The sequence below is a fragment of the Prosopis cineraria genome, unplaced genomic scaffold, assembly GCF_029017545.1.
Source record: "Prosopis cineraria cultivar Desert tree isolate PC_DT_omini unplaced genomic scaffold, ASM2901754v1 PC963, whole genome shotgun sequence".
Taxonomy (NCBI): domain Eukaryota; kingdom Viridiplantae; phylum Streptophyta; class Magnoliopsida; order Fabales; family Fabaceae; genus Prosopis; species Prosopis cineraria.
The window spans coordinates 1-14,343 of NW_026556288.1; the positions used below are offsets into that span (position 1 = coordinate 1).

The 14,343-nt window shown below is 34.7% G+C and overlaps 2 protein-coding genes across 2 annotated transcripts; one reads left to right on the top strand and one right to left on the bottom strand.

The window, feature by feature from the left end:
- Window positions 1–322: 322 nt before the first annotated feature.
- On the top strand, window positions 323–6,894 carry LOC129298923 (probable folate-biopterin transporter 7). Its single transcript, XM_054937368.1, is given in 4 exon segments — window positions 323–655; window positions 658–735; window positions 5,682–6,299; window positions 6,302–6,894. Coding segments are annotated over 4 exon segments (1,311 nt in total). The 5' UTR covers window positions 323–456; the 3' UTR covers window positions 6,718–6,894.
- Window positions 6,895–10,972: 4,078 nt separating this feature from the next.
- Window positions 10,973–13,702, bottom strand: LOC129298924 (polygalacturonase-like). Its single transcript, XM_054937369.1, has 4 exons — window positions 13,229–13,702; window positions 11,703–11,992; window positions 11,385–11,613; window positions 10,973–11,296 (listed from the first exon to the last, which is right to left on the bottom strand). Exons 1-4 carry the CDS (start codon window positions 13,700–13,702, stop codon window positions 11,078–11,080), a joined length of 1,212 nt encoding a protein of 403 aa, XP_054793344.1. The 3' UTR covers window positions 10,973–11,077.
- Window positions 13,703–14,343: the final 641 nt, after the last annotated feature.

Here is a 14,343-nt window from a genome sequence, read left to right on the forward strand (position 1 = left end):
AAAAAAAAAAAAGATATTGGGTTAATGATCTTTAAATGCGAGACCTTAGAAATATTAAAATAGAAGTTTCTTTTTTTGATTAAAAAAATAAAATTGCCCCCCACCTTTCATACCTTTGTCAGGGGTATGATTCATTAAGATAACAATTTATATAAAAAAAAAAATGAAAAAGGCATCAGCGCCCAGTTGGAAGCACGTGTCATCCAATAATAGTTCCCCTTATTTTAGTATTACGTGTTAACGAACGCACTAGTGTCGCTCTTTAACGTCGTCTTTTTGGAGAAAGGAACAGGAGAAGCGGCAGTACCTTTACTCCTTGACACAGAAAGGCCTTTGATTTTGTTTATTGACTCCACATTATCTATCTCTCTCGTTAAATTCAAATTTTCCTATCACATTAGATTCAAAACTTTTCTTTCGTCTCTTCAATTATTATTGCTCAGAAAACGGAGCATAATGGTCTCTTCGGATACTGGTGGTGTTGCCAGTAGAAATGGTGATGGAAATCCGATTGGGAAGCTTCTGGGTTTGGGATATTGGGTTCAGGGATTCAGGTGCTTCCCATGGCTAATAGTGAACTTCTTCCTCAAGGATGGGTTAAATGTGGATCCTTCCACTCTTCAGGTCCTTCAGAATTCTGCAAATCTTCCCATGGTTGGAAACCCATCTATGGCCTCGTTTCCGATGCCGTTTATATCTCAGGCCAGCATCGAGTTCCCTATATCGCCCTTGGAGGTAATTCATTTCTGATTTCACCGATAATTTTTTTTCCGGGTAATTTTTCTTTCAAGAGTTGGGTTCGATGCTTCATGATTCGTTACAGCTAAATGCGAAGTGGTGATGATAGTTTTATTTATTTATTTTGTTTACGCATAAATGTAAATGCTTAGATAGATACCTTTTTGGATGATGGACTGAGATACCTTCTTTATACGTTGGTTTTGGGTTGCTTTGAAGAAGCATAAAGAAAAATAATATAAAGCAGATGTGAGATTCCGGTATCAATACCTATCTTCTGTGCTTTTGCTGATTCTTATATGATCTCTGGTGTTAAAGTTTGCAAGTTTTCTGCTAATAACTTCCGTGGTGCTCTATATGCTTTGTAATACCATCAAGTTAAATCTTATACCATGCAGATTTGAAAAGTTTTGAGTGAATGGTGGGTTAGATATTTTGTATATGCATGATGCCTATGATTTAAGTCCCAACACACAATCCCCCGTTTGGTGCTTCAAAGCTCTGGACCAAACGTTAAACATTCCTTCGCAGAGGTCATGATATTGCCGGTATGTGGGCTTAAAGGACATGGGCGCGAGCAGAAGAAAATATGGTGTTGACAACAAAAGCAGATTCTACCCATTAAATAAATAAATAGATAAATAAAATCAATTCCATTTTTGTGTTGAGTAAATATAGAGCCCAACATGGCTTGTACTCTGATTTGCATGTTCAGATTAAATTCCTGTATTTCACTGTCATTATATAATTTTCTTCTTCTTCTGAGATTCTATTTGTGTCAAGTTCAACTTCAACATGGATAAAATTTCATTCTATTGTCATTTCTGTCCTCCTTAAAATTTTTAAGCTATTTATCCCCTCTCTAATTTTGCATTTACGAGCATTATATTCTGTATTACTCCCCAATCTTCATGCTACATCTCACTGAGAAAGAGCAACTTTGATGACATTTTCTAATTCAAAACCCGCTGCAATTTTGATAGTCTTTTTAAGAAGCATTTAGTATTTGGAAAAGTCTTGTAGGTGAAGAAATAGATTAATTTTTAGGGTGCGAATTTCAAATAAGGACCTAGGATGTGACTTCATTACTAGTGGTTCTAAAAAATTCTCAAATTTTAGTTCAGTCCAAGGAGATAAAAGTGAAAATAATTTTAAATGTAAAAGATCAAAGTATCCTTTATTTGTGATGCAGAATCACTAGTTATTGATTTTTTTTTTTTTACTTCACTTGCTAATTTACCAATATCGCTTGTAAATTACATTTATTTGTCAGATAAGCAATAACATTAGTTGTTAATTTGCTAACTTTACTTATTAATTTACTAACATCAATTGTTAATTACAAGTTTTGTCAATAATTTACAAGTGATATTAGTAAATTATAGGACCTGTCAGCAATTTACAATTAATATTTGTAAATTAACAAATAAAGTTAGCAATTTAATAATTGATGTCGAGTCTTATATAATTATTAACATGTTAACTCATGTAATTTGCAACTCATTAGTAAATTAACAAGTAAATTAATAAGTGAAGTAAGAAAATTAACAATTAGTGATTTTGCATCACAAGTGAAGGGTACTTTAGTATTTTCATAGTTGAAATTATTTTCACTTTTACCCTCCTAGACTGAACTGAAGTTTCAAAATTTTTTAGGGCCCACTAGTAATTAAGTCACATCCTTGGTCCTTATTTGAAGTTCTTCCTAATTACTATCCCGCACGATGAAGGATGTGTACTGCGAAGGCAACAAGTCTGCCTTCTTACCTGAAAATCCAGGGTAAATCTGTTCAGATCAATTTAATTATGATAATCTCTGATTCTATGAAGAAACTGGATGAGTTTATATTTCTGTTCAGTCCAATAATTTTTATTCTGCAGAGAAGAGGATATATACAGCTAAGGCAACAAGCTTGCCTTCTTTAGCTGAAAATCTAGGGTAGATCTGTTCAGATCAATTTATTTCTGATAATATATAAACAGAATCGAATCTAAATTAATATTTACTAATTAAAAAATCATTGAAAATACAACTTTGGTCTCTTTAGCTTAAATGTTTTTTGGTATGGGTCCCTATAATTTTTGTTGCTGCAGGTCTGTTGATCTAGTCTATCCCGTCTGCAACGTTAGTCCCTCAATAGAGTGAAACATGAAACATGAGATATGAAACATGAAACAGCATGAGTGGACAACGTTGTTAGTATACTAAATCATAATTTCACCTCTACATAGATTAACAATGTTAGGTGTAATGTTGCTCATTGTGTTTCTGGGAATATTAAAATTAGAGGGACTAATGTTGCAAATGGGATAAACTCGAGGATTTGGAGGAATGAAAAAAAACTATAGGGACCCATGCCAAAACTCGTTAAAACTACAGGGACTCATAGTTATTATCTCCCAAAAAATAAAAACAAATTGCAAATAACAAGTACACAGAAAGAACAGAGATGTCAGAAAAACAGCAGCAAAAAAGATGCAAAGCAATCACACAGGAGGGAAAGAAACAACAAACAACATCATTCCTAAACAGTAGGTTAAGAATAAAGTTATTTGCAGTGTACCCAAGATAAAGGATATAAGTGTCTTTGAGTGTTTATGCTTTTAGTAAAAATACAGTTGTATGGTTAGTGTTGTACGCACTGTCATTGGATCTCTTGGTATTACACTTTAGCTGGTCTTTTTCTCTTCTCCCTAATTTTTTTGGCTCACCGTTCTCCCAATTGCTTTTGTACCTTAAAATGAAAGAAGTGGAACCTAGTTCTAAATTAGCATCTGTATCATAGAAAATTTGAAGGGAGAATTACAATCAGATCTCAAATAAGGAGATTGTTTATTTCTTCAGTCCTTTTACGAGTCTACTTCTATATTTATATGTTAAACTTCAGAATTTACAAGTTGATGGGGCTTGTAAGTAATTAGTTTCCTTACCTAGGACCAATATGTAATTCTCCCAAAATTTAAAGGCTTATTTGCTGTATCAAATTGACTTAGATGGTAAGGGTATGCGTAGTCTGGACCAAGCTAGGGATTGATTAGTCTAAGAAAGCAGTCCAGCTTACCCTTTAGGCTGCACTTTTGAGCTTGGGACCGAGGCCCAGCCTAGTTGACCTGGTGCTGGAAAGGGCTGGGATGTGTTTGTGGTTGGGCTGAGGGACTTGGTCTTTTCATAGGAAGCATAAATAACTACATGGAGATACTTAAGAATGGATATCACTTCAAACATAAAAATCAATTTACAGGGTATCCAAAAATAGAAGTGGAATCTGTTTCTACATTAGTAACTTTAATTTTAAAAGGTTTAGGGATTATTTTCTGGTAGAAATAATAGATGGGCTGTTCATAATACTAGTTTGAAGATGATCATACACTTGAATAGAGGGAAACTTTCTTCTGTTTGTATGATAGGATTGAGGGAGGTTTTGATCTTTTCAATTAACGTAAATAATTAGCTAATAGCTCCTAGAGAAAGTGAAGCATCATGATTGTGTCCCAAAAGAAAAAAAGTTTGCCATAATGCAACTTACCTCTCTGACATATTACTTGATGTTCATTTCCGTAGAAATGCCTGAACTTGTAAGAATCCTAATTTCAAACGACTTGCCTAGTTGCCTATTATGGATTACATCCTCCTTCAGATGGTTATAACCCATTTCTGTCTCAGCGTAACCTAGGTTTATGGTTATTGTTTGAACTGAATATTTACTTATACTTGATTTCTCACAATGTTAGCTGGTAAGGAAGTTCAACATTATGCTAGTCACAGATCCCATTCATTTCTGTCTAATAAGCTACGCAACCAAATTTCTGTTCTTTGCTAGATTTTATCTGTTGCTGTATATCTTACAAGTCAACTCTGAAACTAACACATTGAGCTGTTTAGACCACAGAAATGGATAAATATATATATATATATATATACACATATCAGATAGAGCTCTGTTTTGGGAACTATTTATATGATAGAGCTAAGAGTGGAAATAAGAACCTATGAAATGGAGGCTTCATTTAGAATTTTGATTCTTACGGTTGTGGAAGAAAGGAAGGAAGTGGTGCTGGATAATTATATGGTAACAAAGGTGGACTGTTTGAAACAAACATCACTTGTATCTAATACTGTTTTCCCCTTGGGAGTTTCTCCCCATTTCTAAATAACAAAACAAAATATGTACGGCGTGTTGATTTTGAGTCAATCCTACCAAGTTGCATAAACTTTAATTAGATAAAGCACTCATATTAAGAAAACTAAATACAGCAAACAGGATACATCTTATCTGAGCTAACTTTTCACTTATAAAAGCCCTATTTCTTTTTATGATAATTAGATTCACATTAAATGGACAAATTATTTTGCAATAAATTTATGAAGTTAACTCGCCAATCCCATGAATTTTTATTTTTTTTTATAGAAAAACAGATAAAACACGAGTTTATTTCTTTCATATAATTAATTACAATATATGGAATTCGTTAGATTATCATCTGAAGTTATATACCACTTACGTATAATGACATGCTCTACTTTCTTCATCCAGCTTTTGAGGAGATTTGAGCATCAAAACTTTCTCCCTATAGAAGTTGAGTTTTCATATTTTATTTCAAATATGTATGCTGTGGTACTGGGTTCCTGACCGTGAAGTTTCTGAACCTTCTTTATTTGTTCTCTCTTTAATATCTTTGAAAGGAGCAGAGGGATTGTTTCCTTAGAAACTAAATACTTAGCAATCTAGTAATCACTGTACCAATATAATTTCTGAAGATTGTCCACTCCCATGTCACGAAGGAGCAGCATCTTTTATCAGTAAGATATGTATCCAAAAAGTTTTGGTGAACCAAAATTTAGAACTGAAAGTTATTCTGAGTTTTCTTAATGTCATTGCATTTCAAATTTCTACAAATGATATTGCCATTGTCTAAAAGATTGTCTCATATCTGATTTGCAGCTTTCTTGCAGGCACTGTCATGGCTAGCCATAGCAATTTCACCAGCAAGCATGTCGATTCTCACTTTCTCCATGTTCCTCCTCCTTAGTAACCTTGGTGCTTCTATAGCTGAGGTAGCAAATGATGCAATTGTGGCAGAGATGAGTAAAAAGCCACAAACCTCAACCAAGTCCTCAGGCAGCCTCCAGTCCTTTGTTTGGATTGTTTCCTCTTTAGGAGGAGTCCTTGGAAACCTCCTTGGAGGCATGGCAATTGGCCGGATTTCTTCAAAATCTTTGTTCATGTTTTTCGGCCTTCTCCTTGGCCTCCAATTTTTTCTAACCATTTCTGTTCGTGAGAGCTCTCTTGACCTTCCCAAGAGTCCATCTGTTGGGATGAAAAAACAAATTTCAGAATTATCAGTTGCATTGAGAAAACCTGAGATTGCATTCTCAATATCATGGTTTGCAGCATCTTATGCTGTCATTCCTGCACTTACAGGCACCATGTTCTTTTACCAGACTGAGTATTTGAAAATTCAGTCATCGGTGCTGGGTATATCCAAGTTTTTTGGCCAGGCAGCAATGCTTTTCTGGGGCATCATTTATAACCAACGTCTGAAATCAGTCCCCCCAAGGAAATCATATCAGCCATTCAAGTTACAATGGCAATCTTCATGTTTTCCGATTTCTTGTTTGTACAAGGCTTTTATCGACAACTGGGTGTGCCTGACTCACTCTACGTCATACTATTCTCAGGACTCTTGGAGGTTTTATTCTTCTTCAAGATTCTGCCATTCATGGTTTTAGTAGCACAGCTCTGTCCACCGGGCTGTGAGGGATCTGTAATGGCGTTTCTCATGTCTGCCGTAGCCCTCTCACTAATAGTGAGTGGATACCTTGGTGTTGCCCTTGCATCTTTCATTAAGGTAACAGCAAGTGACTTCTCAGGACTCCCCCTTGGACTTCTGATTCAAGCTGGTTGCACTTTGTTGCCAGTTTATTGGTCATCCTGCATACCTGATGATGTAAAATCAGTAAGCAAGAAAAATGACTAAAACAAACTTATTTATACAGAAACTTAGTGTTACAAGCAGATAGTAAAAGTGTGTTTTGATTTTGACAAGTTTCATTCCATTTATTTCATTGTTGTATACTTGTATTCATCTGTCAGCTGGCAGATGCAAGCTACAGATGTTTATCTACAGGTATATTGTATGTTTTGGCATCAAATATCCGAGTGATAGCATGCATTGTACAAGTATGATATGAACATGTGATTTTCCATCAAGTATTTAGAAACTTAGGAGGCTTAATATATATATAACATGTAATTGTAGCCACACATGGTGGCTAAGTGAGAATTAGCCTCATAACAGTGCCACAGATGTAACATGTCTGACTCAGCCAAGAGCCAAAGCTGTTCGAAAACGAAGCCATTCATAGAGGGAACATTGAAATCTTTGACCTCCAAATAAATCCAAACCCATTTTTATTTCAATGCATGAATTTCAGATGTTAACCTGATCAAATGTATTTCTGTTATCTTATTTATAAATTATTTTTAATATATTTCACCAATATTAAAAAAAACTTTAAAATTTATTAACTTTATTTAAAAATTTAATATGTTTCCAACTTTATCTCTATTAAACATACATACTTTAATAATGTGCTTTCACTCACCAACATTTAATGTAGAGTATAAGAGAAATTTTTTGATAAAAATTCAATGATTTAACTTATAAATAAAATTATAAAAAATCTTTTTTCTACCGTGCAAATAGAACTAGTGGGAGTATTTTTTAAAATATGTCTCATTAGTAAACTCTATGAAAAATATATTTTTAAAATTTAATATTGTACTATCATAATTTTAAAGTATAGAAAAAAGAAAAGGTGAGAATGGGAAATTATGTCTATAATTAATGCAAGGTGATTCCATTGGCTGAAATTGGTCTACCTTCCAAAATTGTTTGCCTCTTACAAGCCGTAACTTAGTCATATAACTGTCGAGATAGGTGGTTTTATGATAAAAGTGAGATATTTGGGTGCTTGGGTCTATCTTTTCATCATAAAAGGCACATATGGCATGTTGGCAAGGTATTCCAATGAGATCCTAAATCCTACATATGCACTTTTTACTATTGAGAAATATCACATGCCTATCAAGACCCTCTATAACTTTATAACCATGGTCACCATCTATACTTCACTGCTATATCCCTTTTTGTATCAAATAACTTTAAACACCTAGGCTGAAATCCCCAATCTACTTTTGTACATTCTTTTCAGCGTTAGCCTATTTGCCTATCATTTTAATCCTAATTCCATCTAACATTCTAATTACAGGAAAATAACTAAAGTCATCTATCCATGAATTCATACTTTCACTAACATTGTTGTCAACATTCCAAGATAAACATCTTGTACTAAAGTATGCTCTTACCCAACTCTTAGGAGGATAAGTGATCACTACCTCTGCTGCTTGCTTGCTTAGGCTTTCCATTGCTTTCAAATTATCTTTAAACTTCTCCTTAAATGTACTCCATCACAAGTCCAGAACTTCTTCCTCAACTCATTGCCTCTCCATCTCTTGCTCCAATTGGCATAAATATGCCTAACACAAAATCTATGCTCGGTCGCTGGTAGTATGTTTTGCACAGTATCCATCAAGCCCTACATATATAAGTCAATTCATATTAATAATCTCCTACCATTCTGAAAAAATTTAAAGAAGTGTAAAATGACTAACCTTTTGCATGGCAGACATTATAGTGACCTTAGAGTCATCCCCAAGGTCTAATGACTTTTGAAGCCATTGCATGAACCAAGTCCAAATTCATGGTATTCTCTTTTTGAGTTAAGCTGAATGCTATAGGAAATAAACCATAATCAGCATCAATCCCAGTAGTAGTAAGTAAAATCCCTCAAGCATGTCCTTTAAGAAATGTGCCATCAAGCCCAATAATAGGTCTACACCTTACCTTCCAACCAACCTGGTAAATAAAAATATAAATACTAATTAGATCTGATAAATAACTACTTCAAAACATAAACAACCATTGAAAATAACATCTTACCTTAGAAGCATTCAAGCACATATAGAGTCTGTTGAACACCTTTTTGCCATTCTCTAGAGCTTCTTTACTCACTTCCATGCTCAGATCAGAACCCAAGTTTAACGATCTCACCTTATTACAATAAGCTTCTACATCACTGAACTCATCCTTGTAACTCCCTTCCATTTCTTGCATGATTATCTTCTTAGCACGCTTGCACTTGTGCAAGCTCACATAAAGTTTCAAGTCATCCTTTATATCCTTCTTCATATCTAATATCTTGTACTATGGTCTCTCTTGCACTTTGTTCTTGAAGCAGGAAGCTAACCACTTAGCAAAAACCCTTAGGTTCTTATAAACCCTGCTATATATATGCTCCAAACATTGTGTCTTCACCTTCATTCTTGGGTCTTCTCTATCTATTGCGTCCCAATTAGTACCTTCATTATCCCCATTAAAGGTCATCTTAGATAGTTTAGTACTAAGAGGAAAAAACACAAAGAGACAGAGGTTAGATGGACTTACACTGTGCAAATGAAAAGCAAAATCACTAAGATGGTTAGATTACTTACCTATAAAAGCCGATGATTTACTATGATGTACTATTTATGAAGCCCTAAAGATTCGATTCTTGACTTACGCAACTCTTCGAACCCCAACTCGAATCCTCAAGGCAAGAAACCAAGATTGAAACCTTCTTCGACTCTCGACTCATGCACCTCAGAGTCAAATGGCTCGACTCAAACCCTCTTCTAACCTTGACTCGAACCTTAGCTCGTACAAGATGACTCGACTCAAACACTTAAACCTTCTCGTGTCCTCTCCTCTTTGAACCCCACTCAGACCAGATGGCTTGAATACAACTCCCCAGCTCGGACCATGCAATGAATTAGCAAGGAAAAATTACAATTAAAAAGCCACATGTAAATTCTCAAGTCAAACTTTTAATTTAACAATCAACATCCATCAGATTTAACGTCAGGGCAACATTGCACCATTTGTTGAAACTTTCAGGGCAACATTACTCTTAAAAAAAGTTTAGGATATCAGGTGCCCTTAGAGAAAAAGTTCCAGGACATTTTTGCCCTTTTGCCCAAAAAAATGCTTTGAAATGTATTTTTTTCTTGGAGTGTGAGGATTAATAAGATTGATAGAGCAAACTCTAAGGACTACTTTCTAACTTCTTTAATTATAGGGACTTGATCAAAAAAGGCTTGAAACTCTAGGGACTAAGGGATTAATTTTTTTTGTAATTAATTAGTTGTAATTTAACATATGATCAAAATTGATAAAAATTTACTTTTGGTTCTCTAATTTTACATAAAATTCTAGTTTATTCTCTTAATTTTATGAAGTAGTTTTTTTTGTTTTTTTCACAATAATATCATTAATCTTAAATGATGATGATATTTTGCGCCAATCATTATTATTTAAAAAATAAATTTAATGTGTTGACATTTGATATAATGTTTTGTAAACATTTAAAAATTCAATGTCAACATTTTATGTTTGTAAATTAATAGTGCTAAAGGTGTATGACTGAAAAAGTACTTTATAAAATTATGTAATTAAATTAAAATCTTATATAAAGTTAAATGACTAAGCATATATTTTTGTCTTCAAAATATAATTTGAAAGGTATTTTATAAATTTGATAATATAAGAATGATAAAATTCCATGCCAACAACCCTTCTTCATTTGTATTATTATTGTCCCCAACAAAGCACTACATAAGTCACCAAGCTTCTTTCAAAGTGATAGAAGAATCACATTGAATGAGCGGATCAGCCCTCCTCTCATACTCAATAACCTTCATGATCTTATTATGATCCTGAAGACTCATTTCCCAATATAAAAGGCTCCCAACATATATTGGTTCCAAATTGTAATTTTCTTGGCATAAATAGTAACAACTCATATTTCCACGAAATTTCTTCTTTTTTGACCTTTGATTACGTAAAATCTGGGATTTTTATAGGAAAATGAACTTACTGAGGGAATGTGCTTGGTTTGCATCTATCGACACATTTCTTAGGATTTTTGGTACTATCTGGTCCGGTTTCTGGGTCTATCAAACACATATTTTTTCATGTCTAAAACATGTATTTAATGTCTATCAATCGCATCAAGTACACTCACACGATATATTGTGAAATGAGATTGTGGAACGCAAAGGCAGTCGTAATACGTAAGTGGTTTCACATTGAAAATCATCTATCAACGTCACGATTTTAGCTACAAGCTGCAGATGATAACTACTAGACTAATTCTATCAAAACCATGATCTGTTGTAGTCATCAAGGCGAAACCAAATACATTAATTGATTAATTACTAAGCTAATTAAATTGAGCTAATTATAAGCAACTTTCAGGTTGAACTAAACCCTGAGAGGTGCCTCCAGCATTCCGACAAGAAGCCTGAGCGATTTGGTTGTTGTAAGTGAGCCTCACGTCCTCCAATGCGATGCCACTGCATGGATTCTCAGAACTGCAATCAAACTTCACTGCCACCTCTGTCGCCGATGATCCATGAATGTCTTGGTACTTCACATCGCTTATTTTCACCCCAGACGCCTGCTTTCATTTCAATTTTGTTAATTCAACAATTAACCAAATGGGCTCACTTTGAAGGCTTGGAGGCCCAAGAGGCCCAAGAACTAACCTGTTGAGGGCAGCCGTCGTGATCCGGGCAGTAGTTCTGGTCAATGACGATGGGGTTTTTGACGTCAACCATGACGGCGTGTTGAAAAACGACGTCTCTCACAAAAGCATTGCATGGCTTTCCCCATGTCTTGATTCTCACTCCATTTTCAGTTCCCGTGAATTTAACCGTTTTAACTGTCACGTTTCGTACGCCTTCTTCATTCTCGTCCTTCCCTAAACTTCCAATACTGCCAAATAAATAAATAACCTCCATTATCAGCATCAGAATTAAATTAATAATACTACATGAATGGAAATTTATAAAATTTTAAAATACCTGATTCCATGGCCAGGGCCGCACGCAATATTTTCAACCCACAAGTTAGTGGTGCCGGGGCCGATGGAGACGCAATCGTCCCCAGTTCTGATGTTGGAGTTGAGTATGGTGACGTCGTCTGACCCTCCGATGTGAATACCGTCGGTGTTAGGGCTGTCGCCGGGAGCCGCCACCTTCACGCCTTGCAGTTTCACGTGTTGGCTTTCATGGATCACTATGTGAAACATTTGGCTGTTGACTGAGGTCAACCCTGTGACCTTGATGTTCTTGCAGTTGATAAATTTTAAGCTCTACGCACAAACACAACAAAACATTAGAACATATATATTCTTTAAAAGTAAAAAAAAACAGAGATTTTTCAAAATATTGTAATATTTAACAATGGAATTCTGATCTAGAAAAAACAAAAAAATAATAATAGTAGTATTCTAGTAAAATATTTAGGTTATTTAAGATTTCTAAATGACCATTACTTTTTTGATCCACAGGAGTAATTGAAAAAATTATACTCCCTATTTTTCCATAATATATAAATGATGATCACTTAATGAGCTAGTGGAATGTGAAAGAACGAAACGGATGTCCTTAGTTAACTGACAAAGCAAGTTATGAATAATTATATAATCAATTATTATTACTAAGGTTTAACCATTGAGATTCTAACTTGTTGTTTCAACTTTAGAAGAAATCCCACGAGATGTGTTTTCATAAATTAGTTAATTGATAATTGATTAGGCGAAAGACTATGCAAGTACGTATCCTCTCCTTGAGCCACGGCGAAACAGTTTCCAGTTTCCCTGCTGAAAACCAACTCAGCGGATTCAACTTTTTCGGCCCCGTTTGGCCTCCCACAAAATTAATTAATCAGAGAGAATCACTATGAGGGACCTGGGTGTATAATATTACTTATGGGTTACATTTATAGGAAGAAATTTACACATGATTCTTTTAAAAATTTCACCTGCCCCCTCTTAAAAATTTCATTTTGCCCCCAACCCAAAAAAAAATGTATGTCTGACACCATTTGTTAAATCATAGCTTTAAATAATTTTCTACTTGACTTACAGTAATATTATTTAAATAATTTTCTAGAGTCAGTTAAAAATAATAATTTTCTAGAAGCTGCAAATTTACTGCTATAGTAAATTTTTCAAATTTTAATATTAGAATAATTTAAATTTTTTGAACGAATTTGATATTATATTTACCGCAGCATTGGTACCGATAATTAAGGGCCAACCATATGTGCATGTCCTAATCCACTGACAATGAAGTTCCCACACAAAAATGATTTTTTTAAAAAAATAATAATTAAGTAATTAGGCCTATCAAAATCTACTAGATTATCAATTTTAAGCATACTATTAACTTTTCGTCCAATGTAGTAAAAACAAAGTCAACCAATCGACCATTGTGTCATGTGTAACTATAGAAATTGTTTATATCTAATTAATAAAATTAATAAAAATAACAAGAAATTAAACTGAGAAAAAAAAAATTTAATTCAAAGCTTTACGTAACCGTACCGTGGCTCCAGAAGGGCAATTTCCGCCGGAGTTCTTGCAAGCCCACAAAGCAGTGCCTTGGCCATCAAGCATGCCACCTCGAATCGAGACTCCGTCGACATTGTGGAACACGATCCAGTCGTCGTCATTGCCGCCGGTGACATGGTAATTGGAGGGAGCCAGCAAGGTGCCGTCGATGGTAATGGAGATAGCCTTATTATTACACTCACCGGTAAACTCAGCTTTTCCGAGCAAGAACTTGCCCCTCGGCACGTAAATGGCTGCAGGTTCAGCCGAGCCGCATGCTTTCTCCCATGCACTGAGGAAGGCCTTGCTGCAGTCCGTCTCTCCGTCGGACTTGGCTCCGAAACTGACCACATTGTAGTTCGCTACTGATGCAGAGGCTGAGTTGAAGGATGAGCACTGGAGGAAGATCATCAAGAGGACTATGAGCGCTACTCGAGGAAGAAGAAGATGAAAGATTGAGATCGTCATTCTGGGAATTTCAGTTTCAGAATCGAGATGTGTGTGTGTGTGTGTGTGTGTGTGTGTGTGAGAGAGAGAGAGAGAGAGAGAGAGAGAGTGCGTTAGTGGAGAAGAAGGTGGTGATGGGGAAGTTAGAGCGGTTTGTGGGGGTATTTATATTATGAGATTTTGGGTTCAATGTTGACTCAGGTTGATTAGCTTAATTAATTCGCATGAAATGCAGAATGAGCATGCACTGAATTTGATTTTGGTGCATGTAGAAGATCTGCTCTGATATATTTTTCGGGAAATCTGACCATGGAATAATGGAGCAAAGTTTGATCTTTTTTTGGAAAATAAAATATTTCTCGATTGTTTGTCTTTAATATATTTGTTATCTGCTCTGATTTAAAAAAAAAAGTATAATTACACCTAAACCAAATTTAAAAAAAAAAAAAAGATAAAACGTAGAGAAGTAGAACTTAGAACTTGGAAGTGTAATTTCTAACTTCAAACAGAAGAATGCGGCCTTCATGTGCTGCTTAAATATTTAATTATTTTCAATGTTTTGGTTAATAATAATGTTAAATGTTTCCTTGCACGAATATTTTATTAATTTTCGGTTACGTAAAAAGATTTTTTTTAATTAACTAATATTAAATTTATTTGTT

Bases quoted from the DNA above. Each gene is read 5' to 3' on its own strand.
- LOC129298924 (XM_054937369.1), bottom strand. From the start codon at position 13,702: ATGACGATCTCAATCTTTCATCTTCTTCTTCCTCGAGTAGCGCTCATA. The intron at 11,993-13,228 runs GTACGGTTACGT...GTTTGTGCGTAG, and splicing joins ATTGCCCTTCTGGAGCCACG to AGCTTAAAATTTATCAACTG. The intron at 11,614-11,702 runs GTATTTTAAAAT...TTTATTTGGCAG, and splicing joins GGCCCTGGCCATGGAATCAG to TATTGGAAGTTTAGGGAAGG.